This window comes from Diabrotica virgifera, chromosome 7 (genome assembly GCF_917563875.1).
Source record: "Diabrotica virgifera virgifera chromosome 7, PGI_DIABVI_V3a".
Classification (NCBI taxonomy): Eukaryota; Metazoa; Arthropoda; class Insecta; order Coleoptera; family Chrysomelidae; genus Diabrotica; species Diabrotica virgifera.
The window spans coordinates 19,781,918-19,804,345 of NC_065449.1; the positions used below are offsets into that span (position 1 = coordinate 19,781,918).

The 22,428-nt window shown below is 33.6% G+C and overlaps 2 protein-coding genes across 5 annotated transcripts in view; one reads left to right on the forward strand and one right to left on the reverse strand.

Annotated features, from left to right (window-relative positions):
* The window catches only part of LOC114327703 (inositol 1,4,5-triphosphate receptor associated 2), a 133,168-nt gene extending 116,301 nt beyond the window's left edge, over positions 1-16,867 (forward strand). For 2 of the 4 annotated variants that reach the window (XM_050655423.1, XM_028276398.2), the window contains 3 exons: positions 1,896-2,153; positions 8,183-8,350; positions 16,552-16,867. In XM_050655423.1, the coding sequence (XP_050511380.1) occupies positions 1,896-2,153; positions 8,183-8,350; positions 16,552-16,789 (664 nt within the window). In that variant the 3' untranslated portion in view covers positions 16,790-16,867. The remainder of the gene's footprint in view (positions 1-1,895; positions 2,154-8,182; positions 8,351-16,551) is intronic. The other 2 variants (XM_050655424.1, XM_050655425.1) reach the window with 2 other exon arrangements.
* Positions 1-22,428, reverse strand: part of LOC114327693 (brain tumor protein) — a 396,953-nt gene that overhangs the window by 208,145 nt on the left and 166,380 nt on the right. The gene's annotated exons all lie outside the window — the stretch shown is intronic.

The window sequence follows — 22,428 nt, forward strand, 5'->3', positions numbered from 1 at the left end:
GAATTATTAATCGACCACTCTTATATTTTTTTAATTGTTTTTTTTAATATTATATTCTGTATTCTTTTTATTAAGTTATTATCTTGATAGCTTTCGGTCTTTCTAGACATTATTTTGTATAAATTGAGTCAAAAGTCTGGAAATGCCTAATTATCTCTCAAATGGATGGTCCGATTTGTACAAAACTGGAATTTGCCTATTCTGCAATATGAATATTTCAAATTTGATTTGCAATGTTGCCAGATTTATCATTTCTCTTATATCATTAGTCTATATATTCTATTATTTATTGAAATCCTCACTTCAATACGAGTTTAACCATATGTAACACTTGGAGCCAATTTCAATGAGATATGGTTTCAGCAAGACGGAGCTCCAGCTCATAGTTTGAATCAAAAAATTTATTGGGGCGATTAGGCGTTCCTTGGAGAATTACATACTACGAAGAGGAGACTAGAATAAAAAATTTGTAAGTTTATTCTTGAAAACGCAAAACCAGCTGGTTGGAACGTCAATAAAAGAAGAAACAAAAAGTCGATATTTTCGATGCAATATTACTTAATAATACAATCCCTATACACTATTTCATTACATACTTTTTCTTCGATTACTTTTCCTATTTCGACAAATTCTTGCAACGACGGTACCTGGATAATATTCTGATGGCTCTAGCCCCTATTTGTAGAAACATTGAAACCCTCACACTCTTATGGAAAACCGATCCCGGTCAAATTTAACATAAGTGTGGCCAATGATAGTTCTCAGTGCGTAAATTAAAAAAATTATTGGAACCTAGGCCTGAAAAATTATAATTTGAAGCTACAGCCTTCTCAAAATGGATTCAGGTACAGTAAAACCTATTTATCTGCAACCGTGAAGAGAAGACACGACTGACGTTCGCTGATACGGTGCAAGTGACCTTGAGGGTTTTAGTTAAATGTGTTCAGTTATACTCAGTGTAGGTACGTCAAGTGCACTAATTCACAGTCAAGTGAAAGAAAATACTTATTACTGAAAGAACAGAGACTCATATGCTTCATGCATATTTGCGCGCTGAATATGAATCCGTAGTCAAAAATAGATGCACTGAAAACTGAAGAAGAGCGGTAGAAAATGTGCTGCTAGAGAGACATAAGAATTATGATGTTTTCACAAATGCTGCCCACATATCCAATACCAGCCTTAGATTATGTGAGGTCGTTAAGGCTATGCAGCCTCTCCGCATTTCGACCTATATCTTTTGTACATTCGAATACCAATGCCAGCATAGCTACAGTTCCGCCTTGTCTTCAGAAAACTACTGAATGACCTTCAAAAAACTAAAGAACAACCACAGCGACAAGTGCTGCTAGAGCGCCACAAGAGATCTCACGTTTCCACGCATGCAGAATACATATTTGACCTCAGCATGGGAATAGCGCCATTTGCTTATGAAGAAAACGCCGAATCATTAATAAAAAAATGAAGAACCACAGCAGTGACACTTGCTGCATCGATAATACCTGAAATATAGCGTTATTACGTATGCATAATTTCTTAAAAGATTGTTTTACAAAAAATTCATCAAATAGCCAGTTAAGGCAAGAACATTCTCAGTCCGACCAGTTAAGGCAAAAACATGCTCAGTCCTATCAGTTCATGTAAAGTTGGATTTTATCCAACCAGTTAAGGCCATCCTATGCGCTTGACGTACACTGAGTAGCTCAATCTAATAACTTTAGAAGGCTGTAGCTTCAGCAAAGATTTTCAGACCTAAGTCCCATAGACTTTTTTAATCTACGCACTGAGAACTATTATTGACCGAGCTTTCGTTTTTGACCGGAGCCGGTTTTCCATAAGGAGTGTTGCGTGGTCCTTTACGATATCCAAACTTAATGAAATACTTTTTGCTTCAGAAGAGTTCTGCAAAATTCAGCAGACTCTCCTACTAGAGGAATCAATTCCCTCCCAGCAAATAATCACCAACTGGCATCACCAACATCCCCAGGTTTAAAAATAATTAGTAAAAGACGTGCCAGTATTGCAACGTTTGCTCAACCACCCAACGAAAATAACCCAAATAGGACCATAATCGAAACTAAGAAAATTACTAGAAGAACCTCAGATTTAAATTTAAGAACTGGAGTTCTTTGCAGAAGACCTACCAGATTAGAGTAAGTTTTAAACTTTGCTTCTGTGTTTTGGTGTTCTTTTGCTTGGTTTCTTTCTGCTTTAGCTGGTGTGGTACCTTAAATTTACTGCTTGTTCTACATTCTTTTATAGCAAATATAAGTTTTCTGCTCTTCAATATAAGTATAATAGGAATTATTCGATGTTTTTTGTTTATCTGCTTTATCAAGGTTTAAAGTCATTATATTTAGGTGAAGCCAACTGAAGATTTATGATTCTGATTTACCTATGAATCCCAGATGAAAAACGCAGCTATTTGAGTATCTACTCTTGAAGCTTTAATTCTTACTCCATAAAAATGTTCTTCACATAAAAAGTGAACATCTTAATTTTATCAAACAGCACTACTAACTTTCAAAATGCACACCTTTCTCTTTTTCTATTCTGCTACTTTGTACTGTTACATCCATTTGTTACACTCCCAACATTGTACCTACGTATCACAGTGTCCAGGAGTCTGCAGTATAGGCATTCATCCGTGTCAGCTTTTCGGAACCTAGAGAAGTAGGTCTTAAAATACCCGTATCCCGTGAGCACCTATGTTAGGAAATAATCAGAGGCGGCTTTACCTATTGTGCAGGGTGTGCGGTGCACACGGGCGCCGGCATGTTGAGGGCGCCGAGCGCCAAAGAGCGGGTCCTTTACTTTGTTTCAACATAAAATAGGCTTTAAAATGATTAATGAAAAATTACATTTACAATTAGGCGCGATTTATAGATTGCCGCCCGCCCATCTGTCCGTCCAACGCTCCAATCGACGGGCGGCAATCTTTTGATTCGTTTGAAGACATATCGACAATGATTTCGAAATAGGTTGTGGAACCTATAATAAAGGTCAAATTGCTTGGGACTTTCCGGGCATTTTCAAAGGCGTTTGTACACGTGTCGCGAGGTAATTTTGCGAAATAAGCGTTGACGGAATTGATTATGTATTATATTTAAGTTAACATGTAAATATAAAGTAAAGCGGCTTTTCTTTTGATTAATATTATTTAAAAGGAAGATTTTCTTTTATTACTACCACATAGAATAATTATTGCGACTTTCAACGGAGTCAGAGCTTCTGAAAAATTATCCGTATTAACAATTTGTTGTTGGTTTTTTTAGTAATACTGAAAATACGTACCTAGTTCACCGTAGATTAGATTCGGGTAGGTTGTTCTGACGCTTTGAATACCTATTGGCTCCAGACATCATTTATATTGTACTATTTGCATCTGGATTTTTGTGTACATTATAGGTAAGCGTACATAACACCCTCGGTATCCTATGTACTAGTACTAGGTAGGTACCTATTCGACTATTCCATTTTGACTGCGCGTCTACCAAATAGTCCTCGGGCCCACATATACAATTATTATTTATGACCACACAGTCGAAACTTTTGTACTTGTTATTTTGGGTGGAGTCGGACAAATTTGGAGTTTGGCGCATTATGGTAGTGGGGCCTTTGTCTGTCAAGCTGTCACGAAGTTGTCAATGTTATGCAAGAAATAATTTATAACCACATTGGTCATTTTACTTTAATCAATGGTTTTTATCATATAAACAGCGAAAACAATTTTGTCGGACAAAAATATTGGGCCAAATGACGCGTCGGACACGCTAAATATGTCAAATTTATGAAAATAATAAATTTATTACCACATGGCTAATTTTAACAGAATCTACCATAAAACATTTTTACAATAATGTGGTAACCTTGTCGGACAATTTTCACTGGGCTTATGCGCAGTCGGATGCGCCGAAGATGTAAACCTGGATTTTTTTCATTTACAACCATTTTTCCGACAAAAATGGGAGGTTATAATTAATTATATTCTAAATCAAAAAATCTAAGTTCTCGACAAAAATATTGGGGCAAATCGACAGTCGGACAAAAATTTAATTTTTATTAGTACCTAAACTACACTTTTAAACTATGCTGGGTTCGTGCATCATTTATCTTCAGAGCTATTTTTCCGACAAAAGTAGTAGGTTACAAGTAATTATATTCTTAAACAAAAAATGTAATTGTCTGACAAAAATGTTAGGGCAAACCAACAGAAAACTTAATTATTTTAGGTTATCGACGCCCTTAAGAGGAGGCATTGTCAAAAAAATTTTAAAACAGTTTTTATCGGTTACTTTTGAATAGATTTAGCTGAAAATTGGTACACACACTAAGTACAAAATTTAAAAGAGCGTGACGTAGAGTTGTACCCAAAATTTTCCAAAAAAATTTCCGACAAGTGGGAAAATTTTGGAACAATTTTGATCTGAAAATTTGTGTAGATAGTCCTTGAACAATGACGAACATCGTTCTGTACTTTCTTTTCTCGAATTTAAAAAAAAAATTCCAAGAGTGAAAATTTTTTGAAAATTTTGGACCCATTATTTTTGTCCGACAAGTGATCCAATATGCCTTACACATGTAAAAGAACAGTACAGAATAAAAATGACATCTGTGGTACTAAATAAAAAAATTCCAGGAAATTGACATTTTCGGTGCATCCGACTGCACATATGCCGCATATCCGACTGCGCATATGCCCCATGAAAATTGTCCGACAAGCTTACCACATTATTGTAAAAATGTTTTATGGTAGACTGTGTTAAAATTAGACATGTGGAAATAAATTTATTATTTTCATAAATTTGACATACTTAGCCTGTCCAACGCGTCATATGGCCCAATATTTTTGTCCGATAAAATTGTTTTCGCTGTTTATATGATAAAAACCATTGATTAAAATAAAATGACCAATGTGGTTATAAATTTTTTTCTTGCATAAAATTGATAACTTCTTGACAGCTTGACAGACAAACGCCCCACTACCATAATGCGCCAAGTTCCAAAGTTGTCCGACTCCACCCAAATAACAAGTACAAAAAGTTTTGACGGTGTGGTCATTAATAATAATTTTATATGTGGGTCCAAGGACTAAAAGGGCGCCAGGGCATCAACTGCACACGGGCGCTACATGGGCTAGAGCCGCCTCTGGAAATAATCCAGTCGCCTGTCACCAGAGTCCACCCAATCCCTTAGGTTCAGATCAGCATTTTTGTCCATTGTGCCACATCCTCCATGTTGTAGCACTCTTGTGTGCAATTCACACTGCCTGTGTGTAACTCACAAGACTCACATTGTCTTTTCTCGGTCATAGTAAGGTCTAGATCTCTTCTGTCTAGACCAGAGCCCACCAAATCTCTTTTCTGTCCACTTTCAACACATATAAAGGAACACATCCAATGATGGCCCACAAGACTGCCTCAGACACAATCCTGTAGGCGCATGCCACTCGCAGCAGACTTGTTCTGTTCATTTGTGTTATGAACATCCTGTAGATCGGTATCTCTACCACCCCAATCCAGACTGATGCTGCCTAGAGAATGATCGACTGCATCACACCGTGTAAGATTCTCCACCTTTAGGATTTGGGTCTCCGAATGTTGGACATTACCCTCCCCAGTGCAGACGCACTATGCGCAGCTCTCTGGACCACTTCCGCACGTGCTTCCCCACTTTCCAGTCTGGTCCAACGTCACACCCAGGTACTTTACTTGTTTACAAACGATACCGTTGAAGGGATAAGAAATGACCTGGAATGATTGAAAAAGTCAAAGCAAGAGATATATTGATAAGAGTTTTAACAAACCATAAGTTGAATATATGTACCGGGTGTCCCAATAAGGATGGCTCTCGGCCATATCTCAGGAACCGTTTATAGTACAACTTTGGGAAAAAAAATTGATAACAAAAGTTGCCTCGAGAAAAGCCTGGAAATTATTTTCATAATTGTAAGTCTACCGCTAGAGGGCGTAATTGAATATCAAAAATTAAAAAATCGAAATTTTACAAAATTTGCCTAATGAAAGGATACTGGAAATCCGATCATCGTATTCTTCATAAAATTCTGCGCATATTTCATTTCACAAGTTTAAGTCTACCTGTGCAAATAGGAGGTGGGGGTGAGTGGGAACCTTGTTATGAAAAAATCGCTGTAAGTCCGGTTCTGATTAATCGATTTTTGCAAACTTAGTCTTGTTGAAAACAGCTCTTTTTCGTTAATGTAATAGTTATAATTTGGAAACAGCCTATTACGTAATATGCCTACTAGGAGGCACTATTTATTTTTTTTTATAAATCTAGTTTTCCTTGGAAAATATTAAATACAAGTATGTATTTTTTTTCCTGTGTTACAAAATTACACCAAATTAGCAATAGAATACCGAAAACCGCATGTCGATACCTTTTTTATATCTCGAGATATCTTAAGAAACGTGTAAATTTTAAACATAACTGTTGCTGTCATAATGTAAGTGGAATATATAGAAGCAAGTAGTGTGCTTTGGAAAAAACAAAGAAACGTTTTCCAGATGTCACCGCATTTAATAAATCAAAACAAAATAAGACAAATAACACTATAAAATATAATCAAAAAAAAGTGTGTGTACTTTATAGAAAAAAAAATTATACATCTATTATTATGATTTTAACGAAAAAATATATTTTAAACTGTTTAATTGTATTTTTATTTAAATATTAAACTAATTTTAATACTTAAAATAATATCAAAAATTAAAAATAACGTTAATACGTAGAATCGTAGAAAATGTTAAATGTTAAAATGTTAAAAAAATTATGTTTTACTGATTTGACACATAATTTGACACATGATGACTTTTTGAAGTTAATACTTCTAATCGTTCTATTTTTTCCCATAGCACACCACTTGTTTCCATTTTGACTTCCTTAAATTAGTTTACCGGTGACAATAACAGTTATGTATTTATCTTAGTTGAGAATAGGATAATTAGTATTAAAATATAATGAAATAAAAATTAAAAATTTGTGTAGAAAATCTGACGTTTTTACATTTTCTGTGATTCATCGAGAGAAAAGCAAATGCGCGGAGGCAACAATTCATAAAAATTTACATATTAACGCTATTTTTGAGTATTGGTATTATGTTAAGTATTAAGATTAGTGGAATATTCAAATAAAAATAAAATTAAACTGTTTAAAATATATTTATTCCGTTAAAATCATAATAATAGAAGTATAACTTCTTACGCGCGTACAAAGTACACACACTCTTTTTTTGTTATATTTTTCATAGTGTTATTTGTCTTAATGTTGTTTTGATTCATTATATACGGTGACATCTGGACAATGTTTCTTTGTTTTTTTCTATAGCACACTACTTGCTTCTATATATTTCCACTTATATGACAGCAACAGTTATGTTTAAAATTTACACGTTTCTTAAGATATCTCGAGATAGAAAAAAGGTATCGACATGCGGTTTTCGGTATTCTGTTGCTAATTTGATCTTATTTTGTAATACAGGAAAAAAATACATACTTGTATTTAATATTTTCCAAAGAAAACTAGATTTCTAAAAAACATAAATAGAGCCTCCTAGCCGGCATATTACGTAATAGGCTGTTTCCAAATTATAACTATTACATTGACGAAAAAGAGATGTTTTCAACAAGACCAAGTTTGCAAACATCGATTAATCAGAACCGGACTTCCAGCGATTTTTTCATAACAAGGTTCCCACTCACCCCCACCTCTTATTTGCACAGGTAGACTTAAACTTGTGAAATAAAATATGCGCAGAATTTTATGAAGAATACGATGATCGGATTTCCAGTATCCTTTCATTAGGCAAATTTTGTAAAATTTCGATTTTTTAATTTTTGATATTCAATTACGCCCTCTAGCGGGGGAACTACAATTATGAAAATAATTTCCAGGCTTTTCCCAAGACAACTTTTGTTATAAATATTTTTTTCCCAAAGCTGTAGTATAAACGGTTTCTGAAATATGGCCGAGAGCCATTCTTATTGGGACACCCGGTACAGCTAGAACGAAGACATAAAACTGAAAAGTATAGATGTATCATCGTCATGTTTAAATTTTATTTTTCTTGCTGGATTTCTTTTTTTTTAACTCGTTCATCTTGTAAAATAAAAGAATAATTTACTTTAATTGTACTAATACTTTTTTATTTCTTATTTTTTAGATTGGGTGGAGAACTAGTCAAAATTAAAGAAGGATATGCGGAGACATCAAACGAAAGCGAGAAAACATCAGATGTAGAAAGTGAAGAAACCTGTTTTTCAACGCCAAATGTATCTAGTCCCGAGGAAGAACCTACAAAGGATATTGACGTTTCTAAACTTCCATTAAGGTATATTTTTAGCAACCAATTTGACTTAAGTCCTAGGTTTTCACCCAACGTGACCGGAAGTCGATATTTGAACTCTTCGTGCCACTTTACCTAGACTGATATACGATTTCACTAATTTTGAATCATTTTCGCCAAACTTCCGGTCATAACTTTTTAACCGGAAATGACATCAAGAACTAAATATTCGTGCTCGACTTTTCAATCGACGTCGATTATATATAGCGTTACCAGGTGTCCCGATTGCGTATTTCCGTTTGCGTGTTCATTTCAAGACATTGCGGTTTTGAAACGGACACCGAAACGGTGATACATATCTAGTTCCAAAAAGGTGTTGATTTGAAAGCGCCAACCCCCGAAATGTGCACGGGTTTGTACCGAAACATGTGGCGTTGGAATTCTACAAAAAAGTGCATAGAACTAATAGGTCTATTATTCGTTGCACGTGCTGTTTATCAACTTAGCTTTGAGGGTCGTGTTGTGTATTTAAGTTTAAGTAAATTATTTAAGGTGCATTCGTAACTCGTTGGATCCATGGTATTTTCAAAATCCTTCTATTGCACCATATCCCAAATGCTTCCAACTTCTTTATGTTGTCTACTTTCAGTCTCCATCTTTCCATTCCATACAAAAAAGTCGAGAACAGGTAGCATGTTAAGACTCTTATTCTCAGCTCCAGAGAAAGGTCTCCATTAACAAACATTTTTTTCATTTTTATAAATGCTTTTCTTGCAATTTCGATTCGTGTCCTGATTTTTCTACCTTGGTCGTTGTTTTCTGTTACCCAGGTTCCCAGATATTTGTAGTTATTCACTCTTTCTACTTGTTTTCCCTCGATATCTAGCCTTCCTATTGTATGTTGCTTAGAATTAATCATGAACTTGGTTTTCTTAACGTTCATTCGTAGTCCATATTTTATACTGACTTGATGTAATCTATTTAGGTACTACTCGTTGCAGTGCTTCTAAACTGTCTGCAAAAATAGCGGTGTAGTCTGCGAATCTTATGTTTTTCAAGAATTTTCCGTTTATTGATATACCCTGTTCTTCCTCTGATATACATATTACTTTTAGTACCTATATTGTTTGTTGTGCATTACTACAAAATGTATACGTATCGTAATAGTTTATTTTGACAGGATATTTTGGCACTACTTTGAGTTTTTTGAAAAATTATAAAGAAAAAAAGAAGGTAACAAAATTGTTTTATTTCCACAGATCCAATGAATGATAATTTGTTATTCTGCAGATAGGAGCTATTTGTGATAAACAGTTCAAATAAAATAAAATAATGTTATAACTTAAACGTATTTGTGATAATTTTAGGCGCGAAGTTCTTTTACAAACCAGTGCGCATTTCAAAATTAAACGTCTTGAAATGCACACGTGTTTGAAAGCAGATATGCTCCGCCGTTTACGTGCCGATTTAAAAACTACCCGGTCTTGAAATTAACACGGAAACGTAAATACGCGTCCCGATTTGCGCGGGACGTCCCGATTTTCAGGTGTCCAGGGACGCGTACCGATTTGTACCTGACCGGGACACTAAAGGTCCCGATTTTCACCCACTAAAACCAATTTCAGGAGGACTTGCAGTGAATTTTATAACTAGGTTATAAAAACAAGGAACAAGGCACTCATAAAAGCGGCAAAATCGAATGAAAAATATAATTTTAATAAATAATAAATAATTTTCTTTAATCTACGATTTTTTTTTGTAATTTCGTCTAATTATTATTATTATTATTATTATTATATAGGATTAAATACAGATTATAGAAACACCTTGTAGTCCAGTAAATGAACGGGAAATACGGCGATACCGTGTAATTTTCAGGATCAACTCCGAATTGCATGAAAATTTTAACGGCTTGTGCCGTTGGTTGCTTTTACTCGAAGGGGGGGGGGTGATAGTCACTCCTAGTTGGGGGTGAAAAACCGCGCGTTTAAAATAAGTCCGGAGATGGATAAATTGATTAATTCTAAGCAATTTTAGTTCTATAGAATTTTAAAATAGTTAATACTTTTCGAGTTTTTACGATTGAAAATGTTTCACGTTTTTAGGCGATTTTCACAAGTAACTCAAAAAGTAAGTATTTGATCGAAAAAAATATTCTTAGCAAAAATGTAGCATTATATTAAAAAGTGAAAAAAATTGTGAACTCGTAAAGTCTATAGACCCAGCAAAAGCAAAGTTATAGTTCATGAAAAATACGTTCATTCGTCAAATTCCAAATCAAATATATCAACGTGAAATAACCCAGAAATGAAGCACTTTTCGTGAAAAACCAATTAAAACTTTTTTAATAAAGCTTTATTTTTATGTTTTAAAAAAGTATCTAGCATCAAAACTAAGCGAGTTGTGCTCAAAATCAAGTTAACTCCTTTTTTTTGGTAAAAAAATCGTGAAAATCTCCCCCTACTTAGCACACCAAATGAAATCACGAGTGTATGCAAAATATGAACAGCCATATTTTAACCAATTTTTGTCTTACAGAAAAACAAAATGAATCTATCATATTTATAAAAGCAAAATCTACCTACTTTTTACTCCTTGGGATTTTTAGTATCCCCAATACTTTTTAAGTTATTTTGAAAAAAGGGCATTTTCCAATATTTTAGAAAAAATTTTTTTACTATAAAACCAATTTTTTTCAAAATTAAGCACTCCCAACCGGTAAACCTTACATATCGTACTTACTGACAGATAAACAAAAATTTAATATGTTTTGCCCAAAAATTGCTTAATTTTTTGGTTATTTCAAGTTGAAAAATTCGATTGGGAATTTGCCGAATAAGAACGTATTTTTGATGAGCTACAACTTTGCTTTTACTGGTTTTATAGACTTTCTGAACATGCAATTTTTTTGCTTTTTTAAAGCTACATTTTTGCTAAGAATATTTTTTTTTTCGATAAAATTACTCAAAAAGTATTGACTTTTTTACTGGGCGGTCATTTACTGGCCTTTTGTTGTTTATTTGTCCCGATCTACAACCCTAAATCCCGATTTGTTTTTGCTTATGTACCGATTAACAACAAATCGGACCTGGCAACACTAATTATATATCACATGTATTATTTCTGCGACTATAATGTTGCACTTCCGGTTACAACGTTTTAACCGAAAGTAATATAAAAACGGAAGTTTTTACAGGGTATTTTACAAAGTTATAACCAATTTTATATGAAAATTGTAACAAGTTAACTCATTGTATAAATAAAAATAAGCATAAAAGCAATGGATTATTGATGCCATTTTTTTTATTTATTATCAAAATTTTCATAAATTATTCTTCTTCTTCTTCTTTTTGTATAGACATGACTGTCTGTTTTTTCAATGTGTCTCAAGTAAGTTGTCGTTTCATCGCTTTCGTGGTCTTACCACTGATCGTCTGCCTATTGGGAAACCGTCTCTCGCTGTCCTGACTACTCTGTTGTCATTCGGCTTATGTGGTCATTCCATTCTATTCTTCTGTTTCTTACCCTGTCTTCTGTCGTATATCTGCACTTCTAGCTCTATCCCATAGAGTCTCACCATCGATTTTTCGAAGGGTTTTCATCTCCGCTGTTTCGAGCAATATTTTTGTCCTCTGTGTCGGGTCGTGTTTCTGCCGCGTATGTCATTATTGTTCTGATGACTGTTTTGTAAATTCTGCCTTTCATTTCTCTTCCGATATTTTTATTTCTCCATATTGTCATTCAGGCAACCTGCGGCTCTGTTTGCTCTATTAACTTGATCTTCCACTTCTGTTTCGAACCTTCCGTAGCTAGATAGTGTGATGTCTAGGTATTTAAACTCCATTACTTGTTCTATTATCTGACCCCCCAGCTCAAATTTAAAGCGTCGTTTAGACACAGCGATAAATCAAGCAACTTATCCATATCAGTCAAGCTGTTGCAACTTATCGTTGTATGTAAACGGTGCATCCAGCGATTTATCAAAGTTGGAATTGGGTTGAAGTTGGTATAGGATTGAATCAATTTGTTGTGATGATCGAGTTGTTTTAATTTATCGTCGTGTCTAAACGGTACCGCGATTTATCGAAATTGGAGTTGGAGTGCATCAATATGGTAGAATAATACCGAATTAGAATTTATTTACCTATCAAATTAAATGGTTACCATTAAGGGGATGGGTACGAACTTTCGGTACGTACTTTCGGCTTCAAAGCTATTTAAATGGGATTCATTTTTGTTGATACCTGAGAAAACTAATAAGTATATTTGAAAAATTTAAACGCAAAGAAAAATAAAAGTAAACTAATAAATTTAGACATAGGGAATGTTGTATACAAATTAAAGTATGGTAATTCTACTTTTTAATAGTGATATAAAATACAGGGTATCCCATTTAAATTTTACTGAAAAAATAATGTACTTGGGTTTTAACTCACCCTTTATTAGATATAAAGCAAATACGCAATATCAATCATTTTTAAAAATTTTGACAATAAATAAAAAAATATGGCATTAATAAACCATTGCCGTTGTGCTTATTTTTATTTATAGAGTGAATTGAACTTGTTAGGATTTTCATATTAACATACCCAACCTTTATGGGTATGTTAATGAACAGTTGTTCATGAACAACTGTTCATGAACAGTTGTTCATGAAGAAAGTTATTTGTTAACAGACAAATGAAGATTTTGTTCTTTTTTTGTTATGAAGAAAGTAACAGGATCTATTTGTTTAGGATGAAAACTAGTTATAATAGGGAACTTGCATAAATTTTTAAATATTAAAATAATATTAAAAAACATAAGGTAACATGATCTTAAAACGCTTGCATGCGAAAAAAACAAATAATTTTAACCCGTACGCTAATTACGGCGCTTTGAAAATGCTATAAAATTCAAATATCTTAGGAGGCTCTTGAACGTCCTTCTATTGGTCTGACGTCAGAGGCCACAGTCATCTACGTCTACGATTAGGTATTACGGGTGTATTACGTTTTAATCGTATTTAAATGGATATTACCAGCTATTATTTGTATTCTTGCATAGTTCTACAATCAGTTTATAGTTAATTTAAAGTCAAATTTATAAATCTTTAGAAATTACTAATGTGTTTATAACGTATAAGTATTATTACTCACGAGAGGTTTTCAAAAGAAAGCGATTAAGTACAACAGTTCATTTTAATCGTCTTTAATTGAAAATTCCTACGTATTATTTATGTTTATCTTATATATTGTAAGTAGTTCCCCAATCAGCTTAGTTTCAAACTGAAATTAGTACCATTATATATATTATAGTAAACGGTTCTCCCCGTGGGTTTCATCTACCTAACTCTAATCGAAGGATTTCGTATATCCTGGAAAAGATTACGGTGTAATTTGCATAATAATAAAGAAACTAAATTTTTATGAAGTTTATTATATTTGATTGTAATGTTTATTAGTACCTACTGGAGCCTTTCATTATTGTGTTCAAAGCCTTCTGAGAAAAGATTATGGTGATTAGCAGACGTACCGATAGCCAACAAAACCCTTCTTTACAAAGTTAATACGCATAAATAAGAAGAATTATTATTGTAATTTTACAAGTTAATATCTTTATCATCTCAGCTTATATGGGCCATTCCACGAACATACTCCTGTTTTGGATTACTTCGACAACGAATATTTTACTGTACAACATAAGAAGTACGAAAGTAAATGGCGCTAATAATTATTCCAATAAACAACAATGTAATTTGCAATTTACTTTCATTCTTCTTATTTTGCACAGTAAAATATTCGTTGTCGAAGTAATCCAAAACAGGCGTATGTTCGTGGAATAGGGTATACTCACACAGCATCCCTCGGTAGACCGCAAGCTATAGTAGAAACATGACTGTAGACCGCATACTATAGTAGCACCAATACTTTTTAGTTACTCTTACTTTTATTACTAAGTTTTGTTTATTTTTAAGTTACTTGTTTCTTTTTTCAACACAAGAAACGACAAAAGTAATTTCATAAAAAAGAACTTTTTGATGCATCCAGGTGCATCCAGGCACTATACAGTACTTATATTGCGCAGATTTGTTTTCCATTTTGATAAAGTATATTACACACTAAATACACTAAACTACACTAAATACAATAACATAAATACTGAGCAAACGTCACAGTTATTCGACACGCACAACTGGCAATGGCAAACTGCATTCAAAGCAAACGGGCGAAAACGATAAATGTGGCCTGTGACGTCAGACCCAAGCTCGCGCTTTTGAAGTTGTTTGAAACGGAAATTTTAGGCGCGGAACTTTGATCAGATGTTGTACGTACACTATTCATTGTTAAGACGTAATATTTTGAATATAACATTTTTAAACATAAATTAACAATTTTATGCAAAAAAATATTTTAGTGCAAGTTCCCTATTCATTGAAGGGTCTAAAATGTACACAATGCTCCCCTCTTCAACTTGTTGTGGTCAATCGCATCGCGATAAATCCACATCAACTTATCGCAGCGTCTAAACAGCGTTTCAATCATCAACAAATCACAGCAACTTCATCGCAACTAGTTGCTGTGACTTATCGCTGTGTCTGAACGCCGCTTTACCCATGCATGGACACCAAAAGCGATTTCTTAATGCAACCCCTGTAGCAAAAAAAAATAAATAAGGGGGTTTGAAAAATTTTTTTTTTTTGCTTTTTGACCCATATGGTCATATACTGCATTAATAGGGTTTTTCATAAATATATATGATTATTGCAAAATCCCTGCGGAAACTACCCCTATCCCTTGGAGAGCATGTTTTGACGATTTTCTCATTATCTATACATTTTTTTAAAACAAAACTTACACAGAATTAAAGACCACTATTTTCTCTATAAATAAGGTCCTATGCATTTTTTTCGTATAAGCAACCGTTACGGCACAGAGGCGCCGTAAACCTCAGAAATGCTTTGGCGGGTTCCAGTTTTTGTTTTCTTTTGTCACATATTCATTTTATGGATAACGTACTTACGGAAAATAAAAGAACACACTGTCTGCTACACATTATAATGTATGCATATTTTATTTTCTTTGCACCCTAAGGCCACAGTGGTGGCCCAAAATCAATTTTTGATTATTTTCTTTATTAATTCTCCTTTTTTGGGTGGTTTCGGGGAAAATATGGGAGTGCATTATACAAATTTGTAAATAACACTAGTACATGGATAATTGCTGAAAGTTTTTTTACTCTAGCATAGGCGGTTCAGATGAGTAATGGGTTCCAAACCCAAAAAGGGTTTTTTTAAATGTAACATCCTGTAATTTAAAAAATTTGCAATTTCCCTTAAATGAAACCTATACCAAAAAATCAGCCACTTATTTGTGATTATTTGCCGCAGGGTTTCTTCTTAATTTTCATTAAAGTTAGGGAAAAATCATTTTTTTTTTTAAACATCTTATTTTTAATTTGTCAACTTTGGGGCGCCACCCCCGCTAAACGGTGGGTGATATACACATGTGGTGGGGAAATATATAGTAGGAAATATAGTCCTCTTCATTTTACTATTAAGTAAATTTTTTGCAAAACATTCCCCCTTCAAAGGGAATTAAAAGGGGGTTCCGGGGAGAAAATTTTTAAGAAAAAGTTAGTCTTATAATAAGCACCCCTTGATATAACATAAAAAAATAAAACCGGACTTGTGTCCATTTTGCGAGGTTCAACCTCTGTTTCCTACACTATTAGGTCTCCGGTAAAGCAACTATACGGTGTCGATACAAGAATTTTTTTTATACATATTTACATACGGTCTATCGGATCGGTCGATGAATTAATAGTTCGTTAACCATATGGTTAACCAAATTTTTAATTGTCGATCAGATTAGCCAAGCGGACTGAGGCGCACGATTGACAAATCTATAGTGGATATGCGGTCGAGGCGATCGAGATTCGAGCCCCAGCCCGGTGAATAGAAAAATAAAAAGGCTGACGTCGTAGTCTAAAATTCTAAAAAGAATCTACGACTTGGTCTGGAATAAGCTGGTGTATGATCGGTCTATGGAGGAGCGGTACGGCAAGGGATAAGGGCTTGCGGCTGGGTGACACTCCTCCATAGATCCCTACCGGAAGGGCGTTGATGCCTAAAAACGGTGTATATATAACCATATGGAACTTGCGGCTCAGCGTCACTTATTCCAGTGATCCATTCCATAACAAACTTAATTATAATGCCTAATATAAATTTAATATAAATTATTAATATTTTTCTTCTGTTTTAGGGAACAACTAATATATAGATTTAAGTCAATTAGCACAAAAATAGAAGACAAATACAATATATGGACACAGAATGGGAAAATGCACGAAATCTACACATTCTGCGCTGTAATTTGCTTTTCCCTAAGCCTCATTCTACTACTAAACATTCTTGCCGAATACGAATTTGCGAAAAGAGGAATATTTTCATGGACGTGGACAGATGAGACCCAGAAGAAGTTCAATAACGTTAAGAACTGATGTTATAAGTGTTTTATTATTGACTCGAAAAGAATCTTGTTGTTTTATGTTGTTCGAAAATAAACGTTTTGTACTGTCTTTTGATTTATTTATAAATTAGATACCTACGTGACTGCACTAAGTTAATCGTTATTTGGTGTGCTTGAATATAATACAAGAGAATATAAAATTGTCTACAGTCGGAAAAATGAAAGAATACCCATGAACGAACATATAAAACACGCTGTATTTTTCTGTCACCGTGTCACACAAAAAATTGGCCAGCGCAAGTATATGTAATAATTATTATTACATGTACTTGCGCTGGCCAATTTTTTGTGTGACACGGTGACAGGAAAATACAGCGTGTTTTATATGTTCGTTCATGGGTATTCTTTCATTTTTCCTACTCTATATATTATGTAAATAGAAAAAAACTTGAGCAAGTTGATCCAATTGTTTACCTTGGATATCAGACAAATGGTAACGCAGAGAGTCACGATGAAATTAGATTCAGAATTGAGCAGGCCAGAATCGCTTTTAGAAGGATGTCCAAGGTATTATGTAACTTCTTCTTCATGTACCATGTCCTTTCAGAACGTTGGTTACCATCATAGCTATCTTAATTTTATTCACTGCCACCCTAAATAGCATATTTGTGTCAATACCACACCAATCTCGCAAGGTCTTCAACCATGAGGTTCTTCTTCGTCCTGGACTGCGTTTGCCTGCTATTTTCCTTGCATGATATTTTGTAGCAACCTATACCTATTTGGGACCTCTCATTACATGTCCAAAATACTCCAGCTTTCTCTGCTTGATTCTTTTTATGATCTCAGTCTTAGACCATAAAAACTGATAGACACGCCTTGTACCGAACCGTTGAAGCAAACACCTTCCGCAAAAGTGATGTCACAATACGGCAAGAACTCGTTTGGATCCTTAGCAAAGCACTAATAAAATTACCCAATTTTAGATTTATTTTAATATAACTTCAATATTTTGTAAAAAATATGGAAGATAAATAATTTAGCAAAGTAATTAATAAATATTTTGACTTAAAGTAATTTTGTAAAAATAAATGTTTTATTTAAAAGTAGGTACATATTATATCGTTGGTATATCTCTTCTTGTTTGATAATCAAAAATACATTTGAAGGAGAGTAATTTTCTTTTTGGTGGAAGTTTCAGGTTAGGTGAAAAAATATGTAGGAAATCTATTAATTTATTGACCACAAAACAAAATAGCTTTTGTTAAATTACTTCTAACTCTTATTACATTATTTAGTTTTTCACCTTCGTGGTACAATCTGATGTTGCAATGGAAACTTGTTGCAATGTTGCAATCTAATGGAAACAAATTATCTTTATTAGATTAAACAAATGGTTTGTTTCAAAATCATGATCAAACATATGTTCTTTGTATGTACATATCTTCTCATTAATTTAGAATCGTTCAATTTTTTTGAATTGTACATAAATCATAAATCTAATTTCGCTTTCAGCAATTTTGCAAATACGAATGACGTCTTTAGAAGGTTGTTTTCTCAACTTTCTTAACTACAAACCCAGCGATATAGTCAACAACATAAAAAACATATGATGACAATGTTTTTGAAAAACTTAAATTATTTACAGTATAATCATGGTTACTAGTTATTGTTTCCCTATTATTTTCATTAGTTATAAAGTTGTCAATGAGTTGATGATCATCTGTTTTCATTTTCACAGTATTTGTTGTGCTCATTGCTAAAATTATGGAAGATGTCTGTTCTATACAATTAACCTGGGTAGATCCTGTAACACTTGTGTGCATTAAGAGTCTTTTATATGCAGCTTTAAATTGTTTTGCCGTTGGGTTGTTGTTGTAACCTCCATGACTCCTAATAGAAATAAAGAAAACTTCTAAGTGATCTTGAGAAAGTTTATAGGCCGAAAGAACTTCAGACCTCCATCCATACCCTCGAAGTAATTTTTTTAAATTACCGTTAGTGACTTTAAACTAATGATCATACCAATAAAACCCGTTTTTCTTTGGCTTGGATATTATAGTGGTTCACCATTGTTGGAACATTTAAGTGATCTAAGCTATTTTATAGATTCTTCAATTTTTTGAAAAATCGATCGCTTGTTTATTGTGCTGCTGTAAACTGGATTTCAGGTGTTTTGCCAATAAATTTCGGCTATTTAAAATATGAAAAATACCATTGATACGTTCAATGAAATTTTGAGTAGCTTCGCTACGTACAAATTCTTTTGAGCTTTTATTTCTCAAATAATGTATTGCCTTAGCAACTTTTTGGCTGAATGTTTGGGCAGCTAATTTCACCTTCATTTTTTCCTTATACCAATTAAAATGCCTTCGGGTTATCCTAGTTGCAAGATGAAGGCCTTCCTTTTCTTGAATGTCTACTAATTCTTCCAAATATTTCCATTTAATCGCTTTATTATTCCCGTCAACAAAATTTTGTAATATAATATACGTTTATTCAAATCAATAGTTATTACAATAATTTACAATTTCAGTTTACTTACAATGAAATGAACGTAAAAAAAGTCTTAAAAGCATGAACATGCTTGTTGACCTAAATAACCTTAAGTATTGCAAATAAGTCTTAACATATGTGGAGGGTCAAATAATACATATTTTGATTTGTTACTGGATGTAGAAAATATACTTTATTTTAATTCACAACGCCTATAAACACTTTTAATCTCTAACGTTTTCTGCCGTAAGCTGACGTCACACACAGCTGTGTGAATCGTTTTATGTTGGCTTCACTCCTCGAGACGAGTGAATAGTATTACGGCGTGTCTATCAGTTTTTATGGTCTAAGATCTCAGTAGTCTTGCTGAGACGTTCTAGTATTGTGGAGTTTAGAATCTTCTCCATCCAGGAAACTTTTAAAATTCTTCTATAGCACCACATTTCGAAAGCCTGAAGGCGATTTAGATCGATTTTATTCACAGTCCAGGACTTGACACCGTAAAGTAAGACCGAGAACACGTAGCAGCGAAGTAGGCGGATCCTCAATGCCAATTTTAGGTCTCTGTTACATAACACCTTGGACATCCTTCTAAAAGCAGCTCTAGCCTGCTCTATCCTAGATCTAATTTCGCCGTGACTTTCTGCGTTACAATTTAATTGCTGTCCAAGGTAAATGATTTTATCAACTTGCTCAAGTTTGGTATTATTTACATATAAGACGGTTTTACAGTTGAGTCCCTGAATCTTTACCCGTGCGTCATGATTTTAAAGCATACGAAATAAGTCGATGATAAGTCGGAAATTGAAATTTACTAAACGCAACAGCAAGTCACTTACTGTCACTTGCTCTTGCGTTTTAGTCCAGAAAGTCACTGCGCATCCGCTAGGAAAAATATTCTAATTTAGATTTTTTGCACAATCTTGCTCAAAAAGGACCCCTTTTAACAAATTTGCATGTTGCCAGGACCAAAAGTTGGTCAAAAATTTTTTAAACGTTTTTTTTTTGTTGTTTTACTAAAATTATATTTTTTTGCATGAAACAATTTTTTTTAGGTTTTTTGGACCATTCCAAATAGAAAAGGTCTTTAGTGACTTTTCTCTAAAGTTGACAGTTTTTGACATATAAGCAATTAAAAATTGAAAAATTGCGAAATCGGCCATTTTTAACCCTCAAAAATTATGTGAAAAACTGAAAATTTGAATATTGCCAAGGTAGGTAGATATTCTTTAAACATCGATTGATGAAATCCCGAAGAGTTTTTTGCAATACAATATTGAAAACTCCTTTGTTTTTTAATTGCTAATCAAGCGTGCGCGACACTATTTTCCACCGTTGCATTTGTATGCAGTATGGTGCAAATGAAAGGAATAAATTCGTTATTTCGTAAACAGGCGACTTTAAGGAAAAATCCTGAAACAGGTCGATTTTTATTTTTAAGTTATAATATTGTGGTATATATGGTATACTAGTGACGTCATCCATCTGGGCTTGATGACGTAATCGATGATTTTTTTAAATGAGAATAGGGGTCGTGTGCTAGCTCATTTGAAAGGTTCTTCAATTCTCTATTCAGTAATATAAACATTTACATAATTATTTATACAGGGTGTCCAATAATTTATTTTTTTTTTGTCAATTTGCCAAATGATTTAATTTAATAACAATTTTTGGGACACCTTGTATAAATAATTATGTAAATGTTTATATTACTGAATAGAGAATTGAAGAACCTTTCAAATGAGCCAGCACACTACCCGTATTCTTATTTAAAAAAAAATCATCGATTACGTCATCACGCCCAGATGGCTGACGTCACTAGTATACTACATATGCCACAATATCGTAACTTAAAAATAAAAATCGACCTGTTTCGGGATTTTTCCTTAAAGTCGCCGGTTTAAGAAATAACGAATTTATTCCTTTCATTTGCACCATACTGCATACACATGCAACACGGTGGAAAATAGTGTCGCGCACGCTTGATTAGCAATTAAAAAACAAAGGAGTTTTGAATATTGTATTGCAAAAAGCTCTTCGGGATTTCATCAATGGATGTTTAAAAAAATCTACCTGGCAACATTCAAATTTTCAGTTTTTCACATATTTTTTGAGGGTTTATACGAGTATATTTGTATATTTTGACTATATTTTGACATATATGTCAAAAACTGTCAACTTTGGAGAAAAGTCAGTAAAGACCTTTTCTGTTTGGAATGATCCAAAAATCCTAAAAAAATTTTGTTCCACGCAAAAAAAATTATTTTAGAAAAAAAACAAAAAAAGACGTTTAAAAAATTTTTGACCAACTTTTGGTCCTGGCAACATGCAAATTTGTTAAAAAGGGGTCCTTTTTGAGTAAGATTGTGCAAAAAATCCAAATTAGAATATTTTTCCTAGCGGATGCGCAGTGGCTTTCTGGACTATTTAGTAAATTTTAATTTCCGACTTATCGACATCGACTTATTTCGTATGCTTTAAATGATGATGCACGGGTAAATATTCAGGGACTCAACTGTATAATAAAATATGTTGTTGTTTACTTATTACGAGTATTTTGGTTTTCCGTATGTTCAGATCCAGACCTGCCTCCCTACAACTCTCAACGACACTATCAAGTAGTGTTTGCAGATCTTCTTGAGTTTAAGCTAGGAGTACTGTATCGTCCGCATATCGCAAATTATTGATGATTTCACCGTTCACAAGTATTCCTTCTTGTTTTTTCAGAAAGTGCTTTTCTGAAAATTCTTTCGGAGTAAACGTTGAAAAGCAGGGGTGACAAGAGGCATCCCTGCCGTACTCCTCTTTTAATATTAAGAGCCTGTGATTCCACACCATCTACTAAAACTGATGTTGTTTGATTCCAATATTTTGCAATTATTCGAACATCTCTGCAGTCCAAGCCAATGTATTTTAGAGCTTCGATCAATATAGAGTGCTTAACACCATGAAATGCCTTTTGGAAGTCAATATAATAATAATAATAATAATAGAGTTTATTTGTAGCAACCTAGTACATAATAAATAAACCCAGTTTCTCACTGAAGTTGTTAGTCACATGGACTACAACTTGTGCGTGAGGGTTAAATTTAGATTATAAAACAACATGAATTTATCTTACAGTTTACAAAAAGGAATGGAATATAATCTTGTTCATTCTTGTTCTCTCATCTG